Genomic DNA, 22597 nt, shown 5'->3' on the forward strand with positions numbered 1-22597 from the left:
TGGGCGATATAGAAAATGACTATATCGATATATTCGAGTATATGTTCCCACACAGTTGCTTTTAGCTGCGGGAATTACATTGCATGCGTTTCCCACTCTTGTCTCTCCTTCGCAAAGAGATGTAAACAAGCGCACCTTCTTACATAAGTCACGCGTGCAATGTCACACGCCCTCCCCAAGCAGAAAAGTAGCTACATGGGTAACATTAGCTGTGATGCTAACGGTGCGTTGTGAGTGGTAATACGAGAGAAAGAAGGTTTCAATCTTGTAACAAATGAAGGAAGAATTAATTCCAAATAAAAACAGCACAGGGTGCATCGTCTGGCGATGGTTTGGCTACAAGCGGGAATATGTTTAACAATTATGCGGCGAAAGCGTTGCCTCAAAAAGTAGCAGCACTGCTATTTGATTTCTTATTTAAAGCTCATTTTTATTTGACATTTATTGAAATACATTGTGCGACATCATGCACAAAAGTGCATTTTATTTGCTTTAAACTCTTGTAGTGGCGTTCTGTACAAGAAGTGCACTTTAATTAGTGTTGTTTTGATATGTCATCTTAGTGATATCATGCACAAAAGTCCACTAATAGCTTGTTTTAAAATGTCTAATGTTGCACTTTGTTTTGAAATGACATGAATGTGTGTACCACTGCTTAATAACTGTTTAATAAATACAGTTTTGCTAAATTGACTTAGTTGTGATTTCCCTCTCCGCATGAAAGTTTAAAATGAGCATATATTAATGCGGTATGAACATGAATGTTTTAATGTAGACACATAGAATCATCATACTGGTGTGATTATATGTATGAAGTGTTAATTCAAGGCTAAGGCCAAATATTGCGATATATATCGTGTATCGTGACATGGCCCAAAAATATCAAGATATTAATAAAAGGCCATATCGCCTAGCCCTAGTTTCAATACAAAGGCATAATATACAAACTAAAAGCGGGCTTCAAAATGAGAGACTGCTAATCAGCAATAAAGAGCAGTTTCTTCATGGAAAAGCAGGAAACTACCACCAACAACACGGCACCCATACACTGCAGTCCCACCTTCTGGAGAAGATATGTTGATGACATTGTGGAAAAAATAAAAATGGGACACACACAGACACACACACATACACACACACACACACACACACACAAACACACAGACAAACACACACACAGTATCTTACAGACTACCTCAACAGTATTGACAAGACTGGAAACTTCAAATTTACACATGAAGAGGAAATAAATGGGACCATAACTTTTTTGGACATGGAAAATCCACCAAAAAAAGATGACCTCAGTCAAAACCTTATTGTTCATCGAAAACCGACAAACACTGACCAATATCTACTCTGGACCGCCGAACATCCCACAGCACACAAACTATCAGTTGTGAGGACACTGTACAAACGGGCCAACATCATAACAGAAGAAGACAGAAAAAAAGAAAAGAAACATCAAAAATGCACTCAAAAACAGCCAATTTCCGACCTGGGCCATCTAAAAAGGGGAAGCAAGTAAAAAACAAGGAAAAGAGAACCAAGAAGAAACCCAAAGAAAGACCTGAAATAAAGAACAACAGGGTCATAACCTTACCATACATTAGGGGAATAACAGAACCAATACAGCGGATCATGAAAAAACACTAAATAAAAAAACTGTGAAACCTCACAAATAAAACAAGACATCCAAAGGACTAAATCGAACAAGACAAGAAATGCAATGTAATTTACGAAATCCCGTGTAAAAAAATCATACATCGGGGAAACAAGGAGGACATTAAACACAAAGAAGAGAGAGCATCAGAAAGAATGTAAAAAAGAGACAACCGTAAGGTTCACAAGAAACCTAAAACAAAAATCCAAACACGAAATCTTAAAATCAGCCATATCAGATCATTGCAAAATAAATAGCCACATCATGGACTGGGACATCGCCAAAATCATCTGGACAGAAAGTAACTAATTTAAACGATGGATTAAGGAGGCTATTGAACTAAGGAAGCGGCACAAGGAAACCAACAATGCGGATGAGGGAGCACTCACGCTTTCGCATACCTGGGACTCCCCCCTTCATTAACCGGCGAGGGGGTAGACTTGTCAGGTGTACCCATATAGGCCATGCCTATAGTAACAGCTGACAGGCAACATGTCACAGTTGTCAGGTGACCCTTCTAAAGAAGACCCCAGATGACAGTCAAAACATGTCAGATAAAAATTCCATCTAATATACCGAAAATATTGTCTGATTACAAGAACATTTTAAAAGTAAGTACTTAGACCCCTTTAGCAAATCCTTTTCATAAAAGCAACAAATAATGACAAAGTGAGAATATTAGACTGATATAGAAGCACTTGTCGCTCTTCTCAATGAGCAGCATACAGTATGATACTGTGATTGTGTAAAAGGAAAGAGTGGTTCTCAAATAGTGGTTATAATACACTGTAAATATTTGATGTAAATAAATTTGGCAGACATTTTAAATTCAAATCATCAAGTGATCCCGTCCTGTCTTATAGAAATTAAGTGACAAATTTAAAAATGTGTCTCATTTGCACAGATATAAAAATAATAGTTTAAAAAACCTGGGTTTGCTTGACATCTTCACTGCTGCCAAGTTGATGAAGAGTCTCGATAGCAGCACTGATCACCTCAGGAGACATTGTAAAGGTCTTCAACCAAGACATAAGATCATCTGTGCAAAAAACAAAAGACATCCTGTCAATGTTGCCATCATATTTAAAAGTTATGCTCACTCACCAACTATCCTTTTCTTGGTATCTTCATTTAAGTGAGCAGAAATTTCCCCGATCACACACAAAATGTGACAAGTTTTAGCACTCACGTCTTTTGAACTGAAGAAGAAACAAAGAGAATGTCAGTAATGAGCCAAGATTTAATGCAATCTTTATAAACAAATTTAGACCCTCCAACCTGACCATGCTGTCCCAGGCATCCAGGATAACTCCATAGGGGATTTTGGGTGAAGCAGCCACAACCTTAGAAAGCAGCAGCCAGGCTCCGGCACCGTGATCAGCCTCCGTGTGTGAGATCAGGTTAGTTATGAATGTGGTAGTGAACTTGTTTTGTTTGGACCAGATGCTGAAGGCCCGGCTGAAGTACTGGCTAGAGAATCAAATATGATGATACAATTTTGACTAGGCTATCAAGAGTAATGATGCTATCTACTCAGTCAATATTTCTTTAGGAAAACACAAATAAATCAAAAACCTACTTGTTGATTTTTTTTTTAACATTGAGTTTACATTCTCACTTCTAAACTTCAACATGGTGACATTACAAGGATTCCGAAAACAAACCTGAGGTTCTGACACTCATCACAGAGCTGATTGAGCAGATTCCAGGTGAGCCTCTGACTGTTATCCAGGTGGCGGCTGGCAGAGTATACTTTGATCTGGCTGAGCAAGACCTGGTCGAGAGCCTCCAGGGCCTTCTCTTGGACAGAGCTCTCAGGGTCCACCACGACTGCAACCACACCCTCCAGCCATGCCTTCTGCACAGTACTGCAATCAGGTTTAGCCTAGTCATGAGCGCAACAAGGAAAATGTCATTCAGAATAGTCAGGGTTTCTCGGACCAGGTCTACACATAATTATTTTATTAAACTAAATAGTCCCCCGACTCATCTTGTTTAAATAACAGCTTGTCATTTTTGTCTCTACAAGGTCACGTATGCAATTAATCATTTGTTTTCTGTATTGCATGTGGAAGAGCAATTGCACTAAATAAATGACCTGTATTAACTTTGACTTTTAAGTTAAGACGGGCGTGGGGTCTGCACAGGGGACAAGCGGTCAGCGTGCTGGCCTCACATTCAGGAAATCAAGGATATGAATCTCTGTTTGGGTGGGGTTTGCATGTTCTCCATGTGATTGCTTACGTTTTGTCTTAGTACTCCGATATTTTCCTACATCCCAAAACATACATGTTACGTTAATCAGACATTAAGTCAGCTGGGATAGGCTCCAGCTCATCCATATCAGTTCGCAATCGTATTCAAGTTAGCTAGGTCGCACGCCAGCATGTGTTTGTGTCAACTTCTTCCATTGTTACCCTCAATGTAAGGCGGTGCACAAGAACAAAATAAAAGCCGCCACCCACAAAAAAAAAAGTGTTTTTAACGTGAAAACACTTGGTAACCGGCCAAATTTCAACGTGTTTTTCTTCCCGTGGACACACGTCCGGCTTTGTGCTTCACTCAGTCACACAAAAACACTTCCTCATTTTTTGCCAAAACAGTGCTTTTACGGTCATGTAAACAATGAACATATATCATACACAAACATAAACTTTAAAACTAGCTGGTCAGTACATAGTATGACCTACTCAGTGGCCTAGTGGAAAGAGTGTCCGCCCTGAAATTGGTAGTTTGAGTTCAAACCCAAGCCGAGTCATACCAAAGATTATAAAAATGGGACCCAATACCTCCCTGCTTGGCACTCAGCATCAAGGGTTGGAATTGGGGGTTGAATCACCAAAAATGATTCCCTGCTACCCACTGCTTCCCTCACCTCCCAGAGGGTGAACAAGGGGATGGGTCAAATGCAGAGGACACATTTCACCACACCTAGTGTGTGTGTGACAATCATTGGTACTTTAACTTTAAGTGAATTAATAGCTTAATATTTGCGCACTATTCACTGGTGATGCACTGAAAATTTTGTTACCAGAAAATACTTTGAAACTGGATGTTGTGATGACATAAGCAATGTGGACAGGGGTTGTCTGGAGCAGAGACAGCATTTCTGCGCCGTGGACATACTATGATATATCTGAGATATACCCGCAGACAGTGATCAACAAAATATGCAATGTGTATATATTAAGACACCAACAGCGGCTTTTGAGGAGGCAAAAGGTTGGCGCATCGCGACGCAAGTGTGACGTCAGGTTGCCTGTTGCTTTCACTGTTAGTCGGGGACATGGAGCAGTAGAATCTCTAAACACAGACAGTCTACAAATGGTAAATGGGTTGTACTTGTATAGCGCTTTTTTACCCCTTTTTAAGAAGCCCAAAGCGCTTTGACAGTATTTCCACATTCGCCCATTCACATACTCACGGTGGAAGCTGCCATGCAAGGCGCTAACCAGAACCCATCAGGAGCAAGGGCGAAGTGTCTTGCCCAAGGACACAACGGACGTGACTAGGATGGTAGAAGGTGGGGATTGAACCAGCAACCCTCAGATTGCTGGCACAGCCACTCTACCAACTTCGTCACGAAGAAAACAATTACTATAAAGATTGGAGAAGAAATAATTTGAAAAAAATTTCAACTAAGTACATTGTACTAGAGACATTAATTTAAAAATAGAGAAAAAAATATGTAAATAACAAACAACACAGATGTGTTTTTCAATCTACGTATATATATATACATATATATATATATATACATATATATATATATACATATATATATAAACATATATATATATATATATATATATATATTTATACATACACACACACACACACATACATATATAAAATTGTATGTATATTTTTGTTATATTTTATGTAACATATGATTCATAGCAGATTATGCTAATTATATGATGGCATCATGTGACCACACCCCCACCGCCTACGGTATGTTGAGAAATCAACTTCATTATTAGCTATATGTATGCTTTTCACTTGCCAAATTTGTATACATGATTACTGAAATGCTAATGAAGACTCACATTGAGCAACTCTCCCACACAGAGCAGTGCTTTCTTCTTCACAGATACAGCTGGGTCTCTGCAGCGCTCCGACAGCACCAACAGGTTTTCCCGACTCAAAGGGATCACATCATGTTTAAGAAGACCCACCAGGGCCTGAAGAAGGAAGGTAATGAAGTGGAACTTAATGATCCAAACAGGAAATGTTTGCTGCACATCAAGTATGGAATGAAAATAGTAAATTGCAAGCTCACAATACCTGTAGGGCCGATTTCCTCACGTTTGTCTTAGAACTTTGAACACGTCGCAAAAGAAAAGACAGGTTCTCTTTTGCTGCATTGGAAACATATACTGGGTTAGTGAGTATGAATAATGAAAAATTAAAACAAGAATACTTCTTTCATTGGTTAGGTAGGCCTGCATCTACCGATTATTTCATCAATTGCTGAATCTAGCAATGGGTTTATTCGATTAATTTTGACTACTCGGATAAATCATATTTAAAGCCCTCAATGCATATTTAAAAAAAAAAATGTTAAATCTTTTTTACACACAGACATAGACATAGAGATATATACCTGTATACACACATGCACACACAAATATATACAGTACATTCAGTCGTGGTCAAAAGTTTACATTAACTTGTGAAACACATAATGTCATGGCTGTCTTGAGTTTCCAATAATTTCTACAACTCCTATTTTTCGTGATAGAGTGATAGGAGCACATATTTGTTTGTAACAAAAAACATTCATGAAGTTTGGTTCGTTAATGAATTTCCTATGGATCTACTGAAAATGTGACCAAATCTGCTGGGTCAATGGTATACATACAGCAACATAAATTATCGATTTTGGTGATGCAGAAAAGTTACAATCAAATCATGTGATACAGTCATTACTCGGTTACAGACGCTACAATGATAAAGTCAAAAGAACTCAGCACAGATCGGAGATAACACATGTTTACCTTACACAAGTCAGGAAAGTCACTTGGAGCCATTTCAAAGGAGCTTAAGGTCCCAAGAACAAATGTGCAGGCAATTGTTCGTAAGTATAAAGTGCATGACACAGTTTGGTCACTGTCACAATCAGGAAGAAAACGCAAGCTATCACCTACTGCTGGGAGAAAATTGGTCAGGATGATCAAGAGTCAACCGAGAACCACCAAAAAGCAGGTCTGCAATGAATTGGACGCTGCTGGAACACAATCAAGCATGTTTTTACAAACATATTAATTTTTGTTTCAGCTGACCACAGAACTTTCCTCCAGAAGTGCTTATCTTTGTCCATGTGATGTGAGATGAAACAAGAAATTGAGCTGTTTGGCCACAATACCCAGCAATATGTTTGGAGAAGAAAAGGTGAGGCCTTTAATCCCAGGAATATCAGGCCTACTGTCAAGCATGGTGGTAGTAGTATTATGCTCTGGGCCTGTTTTGCTGCCAATGGAACTGGTGCTTTAAATGGGACAATGAAAAAGGATAATTACCTCCAAATTCTTCAGGACAACCTAAAATCATCAGCCCGGAGGTTGGGTCTTGGGCGCAGCTGGGTGTTCCAACAGGACAATGACCCCAAACACACGTCAAAAGGGGTAAAGGAATGGCTAAATCAGGTTAGAAATAAGATTTTAGAATGGTCTTCCCAAAGTCCTGAATTAAACCCTATTGAGAACATGTGTACAATGCTGAAGAAACAAGTTATTGTCAGAAAACCAACACATTTAGCTGAATTACACATATTTTGTCAAAAGGAAAGGTCAAAAACTCAACCCGAAGCTTGTGGATGGCTACCAAAAGCGCCTTGTTGCAGTGAAACTTTCCAAGGGACATGTAACCAAATATTAACATTGCTGTATGTATACTTTTGACCCAGCAGATTTGGTCACATTTTCAGTAGACCCATAATAAATTCATAAAAGAACCAAACTGCATGAACGTTTTTGAGACCAACAAGTATGTGCTCCTATCACTCTATCACAAAAAAATAAGAGTTGTACAAATCATTGGAAACTCAAGACAGCCATGACATTATGTTTTTTACAAATGTATGTAAACTTTTGACCACAACTGTATATAAGTACACACACACACACATTTATACAGCAAACACACACGCACGCGCGCGCGCGCGCACACACACACACACACACACACACACACACACACAAAATGTATACAATTATATACACACTAGGGTTGTACCAAAATGTATATCGATACTTTTCCAAATAAAGAAAACTACGAAAAAGGGTCAATCATGGCTTTACAGAAAATCTTGCAATACAATAAACATGTTTCTTATTGGACTGAAAGAACAATTTTAGAAGGTCAAAATATAAATTAAAGGGCATTAAACACATGGTGTTTTTCTTGTTGCACTCAAAAAACAATTTACAATTTCCCATATTACAAATAGTCTGCCAGAATCAAGGATTAGATTAGAATATAATAAAAAAGCTTTATCTACATTATATGTAATGCTTCATGATTTATGGTTGCCAATCTCGGTAAGTGCTTAAAGAAAAATACAATTATTAGTAAGTACTAAAAACGAAACTATGGATAAATGTACCCAAAATAAGCTATGTAGCAGGTAAAACCCACATCGTTAAAGATAAAACCCAAATTTTATCAATTTGTTACGAAATTCAGTCATTTTACTTGCACTAGTTGACATTATAGGGGCGTTCCTAACTCTGCTACTATTTGGCATCAAGCCAAGCAGCTGTGTGCGCGTCTACAGTATGTATCTACATGTTATGTACCATATTTTCCGGAGTATAAGTCGCTCCGCAGTATAAGTTGCACCTGCCGAAAATGCATAATAAAGAAGGAAAAAAAATATAGAAGTTGCACTGGAGTATAAGTCGCATTTTTGGGGGAAAATTATTTCATAAAACCCAACACCAAGAATAGATATTTGAAAGGCAATTTAAAATGAATAAAGAATAGTGAACAACAGGCTGAATAAGTCTCTTACATGAATGAGCTAGATAATATTATTTTATATTTTTCGGTAATGTGTTAATAATTTCACACATAAGTCGCTCCTGAGTAAAGGTCGCATTTAGCGACTATGAAAAAAAACTGCGACTTATAGTCCGAAAAATACGGTATCTACAGCAGCATAGCTCGGTTGGTAGAGTGGCCGTGCCAGCAACTTGAGGGTTGCAGGTTCGATTCCCGCTTCCGCCATCCTAGTCACTGCCGTTGTGTCCTTGGGCAATACACTTTACCCACCTGCTCCCAGTGCCACCCACACTGGTTTAAATGTAACTTAGATATTGGGTTTCACGATGTAAAGCGCTTTATGTCACTAGAGAAAAAGCGCTATATAAATATAATTCACTTCACTTCGTACAGTACATGTTATGTATCTACATGTGCACAACAGGGGAGCTGGTTTACTTCTAAGTGTACAGTATGTGTGTTTGCGAGAATGTTAACGTGTTGGCTGACTGACGTCAGTGAGTGAGTGGGCGAGTACAGAGAGGAGCGCGCGCACTGCGCAGTAAAGTGATTAATGATCCGGTTGTGTCCTGCAAAACTAATAATAAAGCAACCAGATTGTCACGAAACGGCAGCCTTGAATTCTGACCGGAAAGCGGATCTTAGCAGACCCAGTGAACTGAAGGGAACGTATCCCCGGTACTCTCCTACTACAGTCTGCACTTGAGCTGAATAACAGGACATGTGGAACAACTACATTATTACCTGTCACTCTTCATAACTCTTTATGCAGATTTGAATGCATATTATGTACATGTTTACCTAAGTTTGAAGCAAAGGTGGTATTACTAATCGCTACATTTGGTGAGGCGTGTTTTAAAGCAACACTTGAAGCACGGCGCTTCCTTGTTTAAAGTGTCACCTTTAGTGTTAGTTTTGAAGCCCAATGCCCCCATATTGCGCTTCACGCAGTTTACGTAGAATTGTTGTTTTTTGCCATTCTTCCCCACCACTTGTATGCACTTTGTGTGTGCTTTTTGCCACACTCAACATCATGCGCCTCGGATCTGTAGTCACCGCCGCACAGCGGCACTTAAGATGAAAGAACGATACCGGTACTTTTCAAAGGCAGTATAGTACCGATTCAATCAATTAGTATCGCGGCACTTTGTTAGTACCGGTATACCAAACAATCCTAATACACACATAAATATATGCAGTACATTTAGTGTAAATAAATATATACATATAAATAATTGTATACATGTACTATATGTATATACACTATATTGCCAAAAGTATGTCATCCGTTTTGCCATTTAGAAGGATGTCTGGCGCACCAGATAGTTCAAAATGTCTGTGAACGCGACCGACGGATAATCCTTCAGATTTTTTGATAAAGTATATGGATCTATGCAATTGCATAGATATTTTTTTTGTTGAATCTGCTATTAGTCATAAGATCTAGACCGCTTGAGTTCTCAGTTTGCATGTTGTTTGCTGCACAGTAGCAATGATGGTTTGGTGGACCCCCCACTTTCTTTTACTTCTGCTCAAAGTTATGTGACTCAATACAAGCTAGTGGAGGTGGTTACTCCGCCACATTTCCAATAAGCTGATTGTTGCGCAATAGAGACAGACAACATGGAGTTCCCAGCTACAGTTGTAACAGTGAATGCCTAATAGCCTTCTAAGAACTCACCATCACAGACCATGGTATCACTGTTGCTGATTTCCACAGTCCTAAAGGGCAAAGAGCGGTAGGTACTTTGAGGCTGCTGGAGACTGCCTGAAACACAAATCACCACAACATTTGTCTCGTCACATTACACCAGTCTTTCTCAAATAGTCAGGTGGGCCCCCCTGGGGGGTGGGGGGTGGTGTTGGGCTGACCTCGGGGACATGCGTAAGCGTATGTAACACTTGGCTTCACTGTAACCTTTAATGTTAGTAAACTTACAATGTTATGCAGAGGTATCGTTATAACAATTCTATAAACAAATAATACTATTTACGCTGGAGATTGGGGGGGGGCGCAAAATATTTTCTTCTTCCTAAGGGGGGTGTAAAAGAAATATAATGGAGAAGCACTGCATTCCACTAATAAGCTATACCATGTGATTTCAAAACATTGACCAATTCAGTGAAACTTGTTAAAATGGTCATATGCAAAACTTTTCATACCTGTTGGCACCTGTTTTTGTGTATTTGGGATCCCCATAAGTTTCAAAATTTGAATTCAAACCATAACAAACAAGTGTGCAAGGTTTTAAACAAGTCATTTGGAATGTGAGAAGATGTGTGCCATTGTTACATCAGCGGATATTTCAATATATGGTGAAGTAATGGTTCTCAAAGTTTTTTTTTTATTTACCTCAGAAAACATGTGGCTCTCCAAGTATCACCATAATGACCAACATTAAAATGCAGTACCTTAATAGACCTAAATATTCATTAAAAACAAAGCAAAGTTTTTATTTTAAAAGTTTAATATTTTTGGCCACTGTAACTATTCACACAGGTAGAGCAGCAAAATTGTGTTTGAATATTTAAATAAGTAATTCATTGGCATACCACGAGTTGGAGCCATACTTTGAGAATCATAGTGGTAGAGGAAGACCTCTTCGCAAATATGCCATTTTTATTTTTCCCAAGTGCAGTTGTAGTCAAAACAAAAATACAGTATGTCTGTCCAAGGTGCGACCCGATGAGAGAAAATGTTCTATTATAGTTTGTCTTAATCAACAAAGGTCACCATACAAACTTGCAGCTTCATTTGGAGATGTGAGAACTAAGTGCCTACTTAACTTTTGTGTTTTGTGGCAATGTACCTACTCGAAGTGTCCCAGCAAAAATTGCAGCCGGACATGGAAGCACAACGCCTGGCGAGGATAGCCCCATTTTTTTTCAAGGACAACTTACTGTAAGATTTACCTCAAATTACGTTTGTTTATTAACAGAGACAATTCCTAGAACTTATGGCAACCACAATGAAATACTTTAGATGTAGATTCAACATCATAAGTCCGACTGATTGGCTCATGTCAACATAACCGGTTGCCAGCCTAACTAAACCTTCCTATTGCCTGACCAATTACTTGTGACTTTGTCAAGAGATGTAAGTAATATGGGCAACAATAAATCATTTGTCAACCTTAGAATGTTTGTTGACATGTTTTTTCTTGATTTCTGCATACATTTGTAAAAAAGAAAAGGGTTGGCTAAGAAGTCCACTGTAAGAAAGGATCTTTGTTTCTTTTACCAAATTCTGCAATAATAATAACTTATTTATAACGCACTTTTTTCATTTAACACCAAATTTCAAAGTGCAACATAATATAAAACCAAATAAAAATATTAAACAATTGCATTAAACACATTACACAATTTACAGATAAAAATTAGCTGAAAGCTTTTTTAAAAAAATGTACAGTAGGTCTTGAGTCCTTTTTTAAAAGCATCTACCGTCTGTGGGGCCCTGGGGTGATTAGGAAGGGCATTTAACAGACGGGGGCGGCAGCCTCAAAAGCCCTGTCCCCCATGTTCTTGAGCCGTGTCCTGAGCACGAGCAGATGGTGCTGGTGGCCTGACTTTTATAGGTACCGACCGAATCCCATCAGTACAACAGAGTACCGATTTGCGTAAAATCAAACTGTACCTTTTTTGACGCCTTTGTTGCACGTTACGTCAAGCACTTGTCAGGTAAACAGGCAAATTTATAGCAAACTGCCTCTAAATAATGTTGCAATTTTTCATATTAACAAAGCAAGCATGTCTGATAGAAAGTGTTCAAAAGCAGTTCTCTACATTTCAAAATTCACTAGCTTGATGCTAATAGACATTTGATTTTTTATATACAGTATACAGTCTGCTACTTATTAACATTGGCGATTTGACATGATGATTTTAACAACTCTGAATTTTGTAAGCAAAACTACAAATAAGATGCACTGAAAAAAGACTTACCTACTGTAGTTTCCCCTTCCAGCACTGACTGTGTCCCAGCTAAGCAAAAGACAATAAAGTATAAATTAGTGGATCGGCGGTAACAATAAACATGCAATTATACTTTTGTCTTGGATCTAGATTCATAGCAATAATCTCAGTTTCACCTACTAGGGCTGCACATTTTTGAGAAAATAACCTAAATGGATTGTTCACTCCAAAATTGGGATTTCTATATTTTATCCATAAAAATGCATACTTTGCGAGAATAGTGAGTAAAGCAACACGTTAGTTTTAGACTGTCAATAGACATTTTATTGTCTAAAGGTGCCACATATGAGCAAAAAATGCTAATAATTTACTTTAAAAAATATTTGGCTGTATGCTGACAGACTGAGTGTTTATCTACATCATGCTTTTAAACCTGAAAAACTATCAGACAAAAACTGTACAGTGTTTATAATGTAATGTAAACATAATATATAAGAAAAACGCACGTAACCATTTAAAAAGGATATTAACTTCCATCCATCCATCCATCTTCTTCCGCTTATCCGAGGTCGGGTCGCGGGGGCAACAACCTAAGCAGGGAAACCCAGACTTCCTTTTCCCAGCCACTTCGTCTAGCTCTTCCCGGGGGATCCCGAGGCGTTCCTAGGCCAGCCGGGAGACATAGTCTTCCCAACGTGTCCTGGGTCCTCCCCGTGGCCTCCTACCGGTTGGACGTGCCCTAAACACCTCCCTAGGGAGGCGTTCGGGTGGCATCCTGACCAGATGCCCGAACCACCTCATCTGGCTCCTCTCGATGTGAAGGAGCAGCGGCTTTACTTTGAGTTCCTCCCGGATGGCAGAGTTTCTCACCCTATCTCTAAGGGAGAGCCCCGCCACACGGCGGAGGAAACTCATTTCGGCCGCTTGTACCCGTGATCTTATCCTTTCGGTCATGATCCAAAGCTCATGACCATAGGTGAGGATGGGAACGTAGATCGACCGGTAAATTGAGAGCTTTGCCTTCCGGCTCAGCTCCTTCTTCACCACAACGGATCGGTACAACGTCCGCATTACTGAAGACACCGCACCGATCCGCCTGTCGATCTCACGATCCACTCTTCCCTCACTCGTGAACAGGACTCCTAGGTACTTGAACTCCTCCACTTGGGGCAGTGTCTCCTCCCCAACCCGGAGATGGCACTCCACCCTTATCCGGGCGAGAACCATAGACTCGGACTTGGAGGTGCTAATTCTCATTCCGGTCGCTTCATACTCGGCTGCAAACCGATCCAATAAGAGCTGAAGATCCCAGTGAGATTAAGCCATCAGGACCACATCATCTGCAAAAAGCAGAGACCTAATCCTGCGGTCACCAAACCGGAACCCCTCAACGCCTTGACTGTGTCTAGAAATTCTGTCCATAAAAGTTATGAACAGAATCGGTGACAAAGGACAGCCTTGGCGGAGTCCAACTCTCACGGGAAATGTGTTTGACTTACTGCCGGCAATGCGGACCAAGCTCTGGCACTGATCGTACAGGCAGCGGACCGCCACCATAAGACAGTCCGATACCCCATACTCTCTGAGCACTCCCCACAGGACTTCCCGAGGGACACGGTTGAATGCCTTCTCCAAGTCAACAAAGCACATGTAGACTGGTTGGGCAAACTCCCATGCAACCTCAAGAACCCTGCGGAGAGTATAGAGCTGGTCCACAGTTCCACGACCAGGACGAAAACCACACTGTTCCTCCTGAATCCGAGGTTCGACTATCCGGTGTAGCCTCCTCTCCAGTACATCTGAATAAACCTTACCGGGAAGGCTGAGGAGTGTGATACTACGATAGTTGGAACACACCCTCCGGTCCCCCTTCTTAAAGAGAGGAACCACCACCCCGGTCTGCCAATCCAGAGGTACCGCCCCCGATGTCCAAGCGATGCTGCAGAGTCTTGTCAACCAAGACAGCCCCACAGCATCCAGAGCCTTAAGGAACTCCGGGCGGGTCTTGTCCACCCCCGGGGCCTTGCCACCGAGGAGCTTTTTAACTATCTCAGCGACCTCAGCCCCACAAATAGGAGAGTCCACAACAGATTCCCCAGGCACTGCTTCCTCATAGGAAGACGTGTTGGTGGGATTGAGGAGGTCTTCGAAGTATTCCTTCCAACTATCCACAACATCCACAGAGCACCATCCGCACCATACACGGTGTTGATAGTGCACTGCTTCCCCTTCCTGAGGCGGCGGACGGTGGTCCAGAATCGCTTCGAAGCCGTCCGGAAGTCGTTTTCCATGGCTTTCCCGAACTCTTCCCATGTCCGAGTTTTTACCTCAGCGACCGCTGAAGCCGCACACCGCTTGGCCTGTCGGTACCTGTCCACTGCCTCCGGAGTCCTATGAGCCAAAAGGACCAGACAGGACTCCTTCTTCAGCTTGACGGCATCCCTCACCGCTGGTGTCCACCAAGGGGTTTTAGGATTGCCGCCTCGACAGGCACCAACTACCTTGCGGCCACAGCTCCGATCAGCCGCTTCGACAATAGAGGTGCGGAACATGGTCCACTCGGACTCAATGTCCAGCACCTCCCTCGTGACATGTTCGAAGTTCTTCCAGAGGTGGGAATTGAAACTTTCTCTGACAGGAGACACTGCCAGACGTTCCCAGTAGACCCTCACAATGCGTTTGGGCCTGCCAGGTCTGTCCGGCATCCTCCCCCACCATCGCAGCCAACTCACCACCAGGTGGTGATCGGTAGAAAGCTCCGCCCCTCTCTTCACCAGAGTGTCCAAAACATAAGGCCGCAAATCCGATGACACAACTACAAAGTCGATCATGGAACTGCGGCCTAGGGTGTCCTGGTGCCAAGTGCACATATGGACACCCTTATGTTTGAAGATGGTGTTTTTAATGGACAAACTGTGACGAGCACAAAAGTCCAATAACAAAACACCACTCGGGTTCAGATCCGGGCGGCCATTCTTCCCTATCACGCCTCTCCAGGTTTCACTGTCGCTGCCAACATGAGCGTTGAAGTCCCCCAGTAGGACAAGGGAATCACCCGGGGGAGCACTTTCCAGTACTCCCTCGAGTGTACCCAAAATGGGTGGGTACTCTGAACTGCTGTTTGGTGCGTAAGCACAAACAACAGTCATGACCCGTCCCCCCACCCGAAGGCGGAGGGAGGCTACCCTTTCGTCCACTGGGTTGAACTCCAACGTGCAGGCTTTAAGCCGGGGGGCAACCAGAATTGCCACCCCAGCCCGTCGCCTCGCACTGTCGGCAACGCCAGAGTGGAAGAGGGTCCAGTCCCTCTCGAGAGAAGTGGTTCCAGAGCCCTTGCTGTGCGTCGAAGTGAGTCCGACTATATCCAGCCGGAACTTCTCCACTTCGCGCACTAGCTCAGGCTCTTTCCCCCCCAGTGAGGTGACGTTCCACGTCCCAAGAGCTAGCTTCTGTAGCCGGGGATCGGACCGCCAAGTGCCCTGCCTTCGGCTGCCGCCCAGCTCACATTGCACCCGACCTCTATGGCCCCTGCTATGGGTGGTGAGCCCATTGGAGGGGTGACCCACGTTGCCTCTTCGGGCTGTGCCCGGCCGGGCCCCATGGGAACAGGCCCAGCCACCAGGCGCTCGCCATCGTGCCCCACCTCCGGGCCTGGCTCCAGAAGGGGGCCCCGGTGACCCGCGTCCGGGCGAGGGAAATCTGGGTCCATGTTTTGTCTTCTTCATAGAGGTCTTCGAGCTTTGTTTACCATCGTATTGTAACTGAAGGTTAAATTAATGTAAATGTAAAAACCTCAGCCTTTTGTGGTTATTTATAGCACTAATTAAAACCATGATGTCTGTCTTGGGGCAGCATGGCGTGGTGGGTAGAGCGGCCGTGCCAGGAATTTGAGGGTTGCAGGTTCGCTCCCCACCTCTTGCCATCCAATTCACTGCCGTTGTGTCCTTGGACAGGACACTTCACCCTTTCCCTCAGTGCCGTTTCACTGGTGAATGAATGATGGGTGGTGATCGGAGGGGCCGTAGGCGCAAACTGGCAGCCACGCTTCTATCAGTCTACCCCAGAGCAGCTGTGGCTACAAATGTGAATGTGGAGTGAATAAATGATGGGTTCTCAATTTTCTGTGAAGCGGTTTAAGTGTCTAGAAAAGCGCTATATAAATAATTATTATTATTATTCAATGCCGATTAATTGTGCAGCCCTATCGCCCATACCTACATCAGAAACATTTGGGAGACCTTAAAATTACATTCAAAGACATTCACATGCAATAAACTAACTTAGCATTTACCAATTAGAATAATTTGAGAAAAGTACAACACAGATGGTGCTTTAGGCATTCAGAAAACACAAAATGTTCTGGAAAACCATAACAAATAAAACAGTCACTACAACTTTAAAAGAAAAAATATTTGGGATTACTGGCACAGAAGAGGTTTTGGACTGCACGGGTGGCGTTGAGAGAAGGCAACTCCAAACACTGGGCCAAGCATGATAGGGCGTGGCCTTGGACAGTGGGCGATTGGTCATAACGCCGAGCAAACAACAGGCTCTGGATCAGAAACTTGTGAGGCAGGTAGCAGGCAAGCTCTGGATCAATACAATCCTCTTTATCCCTCTCTGGCTTCCCCAGGAGAACCATCCCCACATCCACAGAGAACAGGCGAGACGCCATCTACCAAAACCAGTCAACAATATCATTACCGTTGCTACATTTGTCTATAACATTGAAAACTGCTCATAAATGTTTTTGTTTTTGTTTTTTTTATTTTTTTTAGAAAATATGGCACATGTTGCAATCAATGCTCGGAGAATAAACTTTACCTTTGAGTGTCTTGAGAACTTATACAACCACTTGATAAAGCAGGCATAGTCTGCATTTGACAACGGCAATGTTAGCATACCAACAGCCTGGGCTCCATGGCTTCGAAACTCACTTTTCTCCACCATCTATATATCAATCAGTAAATATGATCAGATGGCTTACTGTAAATACTAAAACACAAAAGATCAATACAAATCTGGACTAAACCTCACCTGGTAACAGATGTGCTGCAGGAGAATTTGTACAAAAGGAAGTGCCAGGTCCTTCAGCTCTTCCACAATATGACTGTAATTGCAAATGTTATAGTACAATTTACAATACAAATCATTATTGCTGTCTCAGACTTGCCAACCTTGAATGAGAAATATTATGAGTACCCCACTACAAGGGGCACCTTGATATTTTCTATTAACTAGATCCACTCAACATCCATTGCACCGGTTGCCCGGTCCCCTCCAAAGTTTCTCATTGTATCCCATTGGGTTGAGGTTTTCTCGCCCTGATGTGGGATCTTAGCCAAGGATGTCGTTATGGCTTGTGCAGCCCTTTGAGACACTAAATCTAGTTGTGGCTGTGTCAAAATGGCATCATCATAAACTGTGCATAATTAGCTAAGTATTTTTTAAAAGGCTAAACAATACGGTCAGACATATTTTAAAACAAATCTTGTATCATTAGTATGAACATTTATATTTCTTGTTACATTCTATTGTTTTGTTGTTGTTTTTTCAAAGTTTGTTTTATTTCTACAATGTTTGCACTTTGTACACCCCTGGTTAATTTAAAAATGATTAATTTAGACAGACCTTTAAATTACAGATAAAAATAAACTTCCCACTTGAGGTTGTTTGATAGTTTCCAAAATGATGTAACTGTAAGCATGCAAAAGAATGTGCTGTAATATACCTATGAAGTGCACATACAGGACATGAAGAATGATTTTAAATGGACAATACAGTTTGGTAGAAACTGAAAAATGCAACCATACAAAAAAAATGTTGCTAACGTACAATGACAGATCTCATTGACTAACTAACAAAATTTGCATCGTAATTATTGTCAATTTGTACAAAAGTTTAACAAATTGCATTTTAGCAGAACAAAATTGACATAATACAGAATTAGTACTTCAAAGCATATAGTCACCAAACTCTTTGGAAACAAATATGGATTCTAACTTTGTAGTATAGTACTAGGCCAGATTACTGCTCTGCACTGTGTGCTGCCTCGCTACAGAAGCCTGTTACGTCAAACCTTAAACTCTTAATTTCAAAACAAATAATGTAGTCATGTTATGTAGAACATGATTACCAGGAGTACGAAAGAGTATTCTTTTTACATTTTAACCAATACTAGTACCAAATAGGTACTTTAAAAACCGAGCCGGTGCTTAAACGGTGCCTGAACTGGCACATAAAAAATGGAGAACATTCAAATGTTTGTTAAAAATAATGAATTTACATTTAATGGAATGTTTTTATATTAAAGTTGAAAATACTAATTATATAAATACTTCAATTGTATGAATTTAATAATAGTCAAATATATATTTTTAAAAATCCACCACAAATTGTGTTAATTATGTATTGCAGCAAACCAGCAGCAATAAAGAAAATAGAGAATGTGCAAAAAATGACCTGCTAGTGTTGTGTTGATGCTTATAACTTTGGGCACTTCTGAATGCATCTCATTCACTATAACTGTCATTGGTGCACAATGAGGAAGTGCTGTGTTGTATCTACTGGCTAACGCTGTGGCTGCTAGCGATGTTATGAGGGCTTTTTTTCTTTTTGCAGCCCAAAGTTGGTCCGAAAACAGTGGTCTCCAAACGTTTTCTACTAAGGACCCATACAGAAAAATTAAAGAATGTGGGCAACTTTCATACACTGTACATAAAAGTTGATCGAACTTAAAACATAAACAAAACAAATCTAATGTAGGGCAACATAAGAAACCTTTAGTGGAAAAGTATGCACACCACTGATGTAGATCAACCTCTCGGGCTGATCAATTACACTCCTGAAATGTAAGCATTTCATTATGAGACTATTCCCTCTATCCTCACTTGAGGAAGCACAACAATTTTTTTCTATTGCTTTCATTATTATAACAGTGCATACATAATTTCAAGACTGCTTACCACACAAATTGGATGGCTTGATTACGTGTCGTGAGAATTGCTTGACTCGGCACAAGCAAGGTTGTCGTCCTTCTGTCCCCTTTATTCATCATTAAGATCACGTAAAGAAGCTGGTGAAAAACCTTCCGCAAAGACTGGACAAGAGAAAAATCAGTTTTTGTGTGAAGACAAAATTATGAGTGGCCCTCGACAGTGTTTCCAGTACCATTATATTATCAATCAATCAATCAAGCAATGTTTACTTATATAGTAAACATTATAGATATTAGAGGGCGGGTGCCTCCTCAAGAAGTTAAATGTAACTGTAGGTAACAGACCTAAATATACCTTTTATACATAGCATGTATATACACATTATTCACACACATATTTCTGTTTCTACGGCCCTATTTACACTGCACACCAAATCAGTTTTTTTTTTCCCTTGCAGTCGAAACGCAATGCAACGTGAATGTGATTTGTTCGTCAGCTTTGGGGAGCTACGTCATTTGTGTGCGCCGGAAAGACGCAGTTCCCAGCGGAAATGGGTATTTCATCACAACATCCGGTTTCGGTTTTTATTTAAGACCACAGAACTATCGATGCATCACTTGTCAAGGGTGCTCAAATAATAGGATATATGTAATATATGAATATTTATTTTGATTCCGAAGAAATAGCGATTGTTGAAAGACCGGAACTGACGCTGTGGCGCATTTGTTCCCATGCGAGTTGAAAAATAAAGCTCCAGTACATGCACGCTGATGTCCATTTCTCTTCTACTTAACGGCCATAAAAAGATTACAACCCTCTCAAATACTACGCACATCCATTCATACATTATATATACAGGTTGGCGTGGCTCGGTAGGAAGGGCTGCCATGTCAGCAACTTGAGGGTTACAGGTTCAATCCCCGCTTCTGCCATCCTAGTCACTGCCTTTGTGTCCTTGCAAAAGATGCTTTACTGTTCGTGGGTATAAACCCATATAAAGTAAAAATTAAAAAACATAATTTTTGTCCCTTAACACAAGACTCACTCCAAAACCAGTCACAGTGCGCGCAGCATTAATTCTTCATTGCATAATCATACAATGTAAAGGTTATTAGTCAACTCTTATGTCACCCAAGCGAAGGGAGGTCCTTACTATTAAGAAAGCAATCCTTACGGAAGTGACAATAAAACACCTTAAAAAGCTATGAGGAAGAAGATATACACACCAATAATGGCTGCATTTGTGGCTCCAACTGCACAACCGCTACTCAGGATAGAGATTCTACTGTAATGTTTACGAGGACGATGTGAAGATGACCAGGAGGTGGTCAATCAATAATTTCTTAATTGCAAAAGCATAACAAGCTGCTGAAGGATTCAACCACACCAAAACAAAATCAGCAATCTAGGGGTGCAACGAAGCAGATAACCCACAGTACGGTCCACAATGTGTTTTTGGATCACGGTTTTTCGGTTCCGCTTCTTTACATTTTTTGGGTGTAAAATCCTTTATTTCTCTTAAAGTTTTTAATTTTTGTGCTTGTCAGCAAAACTGAATTTTGAGGTAAATATCAGTATTGTACTGTATACTTTTCTTATAAGTTAACAGTTATACAACATTTTAATAGTGTCACTTGCCTCCATTGTACATCTGTGCTTCTCAGCAGTGGTGAAAAATGCCCCAAATTGTGGATTCCGTAAAACTCGAATAGCCTATATTTAATGAAAGTACATTAATGTGCGGAGGAGTTGAATCAGAGCAAAAACAACTACTGTGATTTAGAAATATTTAGATATAAAGAAATAATTTTTCTCCCAATTAACTTAGGTAAATGTATTCTTCCAGTATGCACCTATAGTTAAGTCACGGAGACATTCAGTGCCTGTGAGGCGTATTGAGAGCAGAACTTCCAGTCAGTGAGACGCTGTCTCTCGCAAGGTGCATTTGGATTAGGTACTTCTTAAAATGTTGTTTCTCATGTTTTTGTAGTATTTGACATTTTCATAATTTTTTTCCTGTGCTCCACCTACAACAATGCAGAGGGGTAGAAGCACAACGCTAATAGGACATTAGGGCTTTTCTACCTTAAAAATGCACGCAAGCGCACAAGCATACACACTATGACACTAACAAAGGTAAGAACCGCAGTCTCCATAAGCCGCATTGTCTCGTGCTGGGCAGATGTTATTGGTCACCGACGTTTCTAGGGCTGGGTTATATGATTGTGATTAATTTGAGTTTGATTACGGTGATCAGCTGTTAGCATATTTCCTCGATTAAACTTGGCGCAATTGTCTGTTAGACATTACTGCAGCAGTAAACAGTACAGAAGTAACCACGCCTGGTATAATCCTGCACAAAACAATCCACCGTTATTGACCGCGATCCTGTGTGTGTCAGAGTTAGTGTGTGTGTGTGTGTGTGTACATTGGCGTGTGTTTTTGTGAAAGTGTTTGTGTATGTGCACGACCTCCCGTTCCACCGCTCAAAAATCAAGATGGTCACGACGTAATTATTTTTCAATCAGCGTTGTGCCTTTTCCCCTTACACATTTCAGGAAGTGCAGCCCTGAAGAACAAAATAAAGAAATATGATTAACACGAGCATAAAAGTTGAAACATTCAAATGGAGCAGCAGCTTTTGTGACAGGCTTTAGTTTTACTATATGCTGCAGTGCAACAGTAATCTTGCCCTGCATGAGGACTTGCAGGCATGCACAGGAGTCTTTTTTTGGTCCTGATTGGGAGAATAAACACACCCACTAATTTCATAAGAAAAAGGCATTTTGATATCTACCGGTAAATGTTTTTCATCAGACTTTTTATTTAAGATTCAACTCCTCTGATATAACATGTACTAAAAAACTTACAGTGTACTAAAAAACGTTTGCCTTGAGTTTGTGGATAAAAAAACATTTTCTTCCTGAAATAATCACTAAATTGTTGATGATTATTGATACGCATTTTACAGTACCTCATATTTAACATGCACTTTAATCAAATTTTCTTCAAGATATACGCTACAGTACTTGAGTTTTGAAAAAAACTCCATAATCTTGGTCACCGCTTGCTGTTTGCC

General features: G+C 40.8%; 1 protein-coding gene across 1 annotated transcript in view; it reads right to left on the minus strand.

Moving 5' to 3' along the window:
* Positions 1 to 22597, minus strand: part of ncapd3 (non-SMC condensin II complex, subunit D3) — a 97131-nt gene that overhangs the window by 60737 nt on the left and 13797 nt on the right. Inside the window, exons 8-19 of the mRNA XM_061911059.1 lie at positions 19546 to 19679; positions 17618 to 17690; positions 17405 to 17530; positions 17003 to 17255; positions 12611 to 12649; positions 10347 to 10433; positions 5948 to 6021; positions 5710 to 5844; positions 3325 to 3545; positions 2939 to 3130; positions 2765 to 2859; positions 2590 to 2699 (exon numbers count right to left, since the gene is read on the minus strand). Of these exons, the coding sequence (XP_061767043.1) occupies positions 2590 to 2699; positions 2765 to 2859; positions 2939 to 3130; positions 3325 to 3545; positions 5710 to 5844; positions 5948 to 6021; positions 10347 to 10433; positions 12611 to 12649; positions 17003 to 17255; positions 17405 to 17530; positions 17618 to 17690; positions 19546 to 19679 (1539 nt within the window). The remainder of the gene's footprint in view (positions 1 to 2589; positions 2700 to 2764; positions 2860 to 2938; positions 3131 to 3324; positions 3546 to 5709; positions 5845 to 5947; positions 6022 to 10346; positions 10434 to 12610; positions 12650 to 17002; positions 17256 to 17404; positions 17531 to 17617; positions 17691 to 19545; positions 19680 to 22597) is intronic.

This window comes from Nerophis ophidion, linkage group LG09 (assembly GCF_033978795.1).
Source record: "Nerophis ophidion isolate RoL-2023_Sa linkage group LG09, RoL_Noph_v1.0, whole genome shotgun sequence".
Classification (NCBI taxonomy): domain Eukaryota; kingdom Metazoa; phylum Chordata; class Actinopteri; order Syngnathiformes; family Syngnathidae; genus Nerophis; species Nerophis ophidion.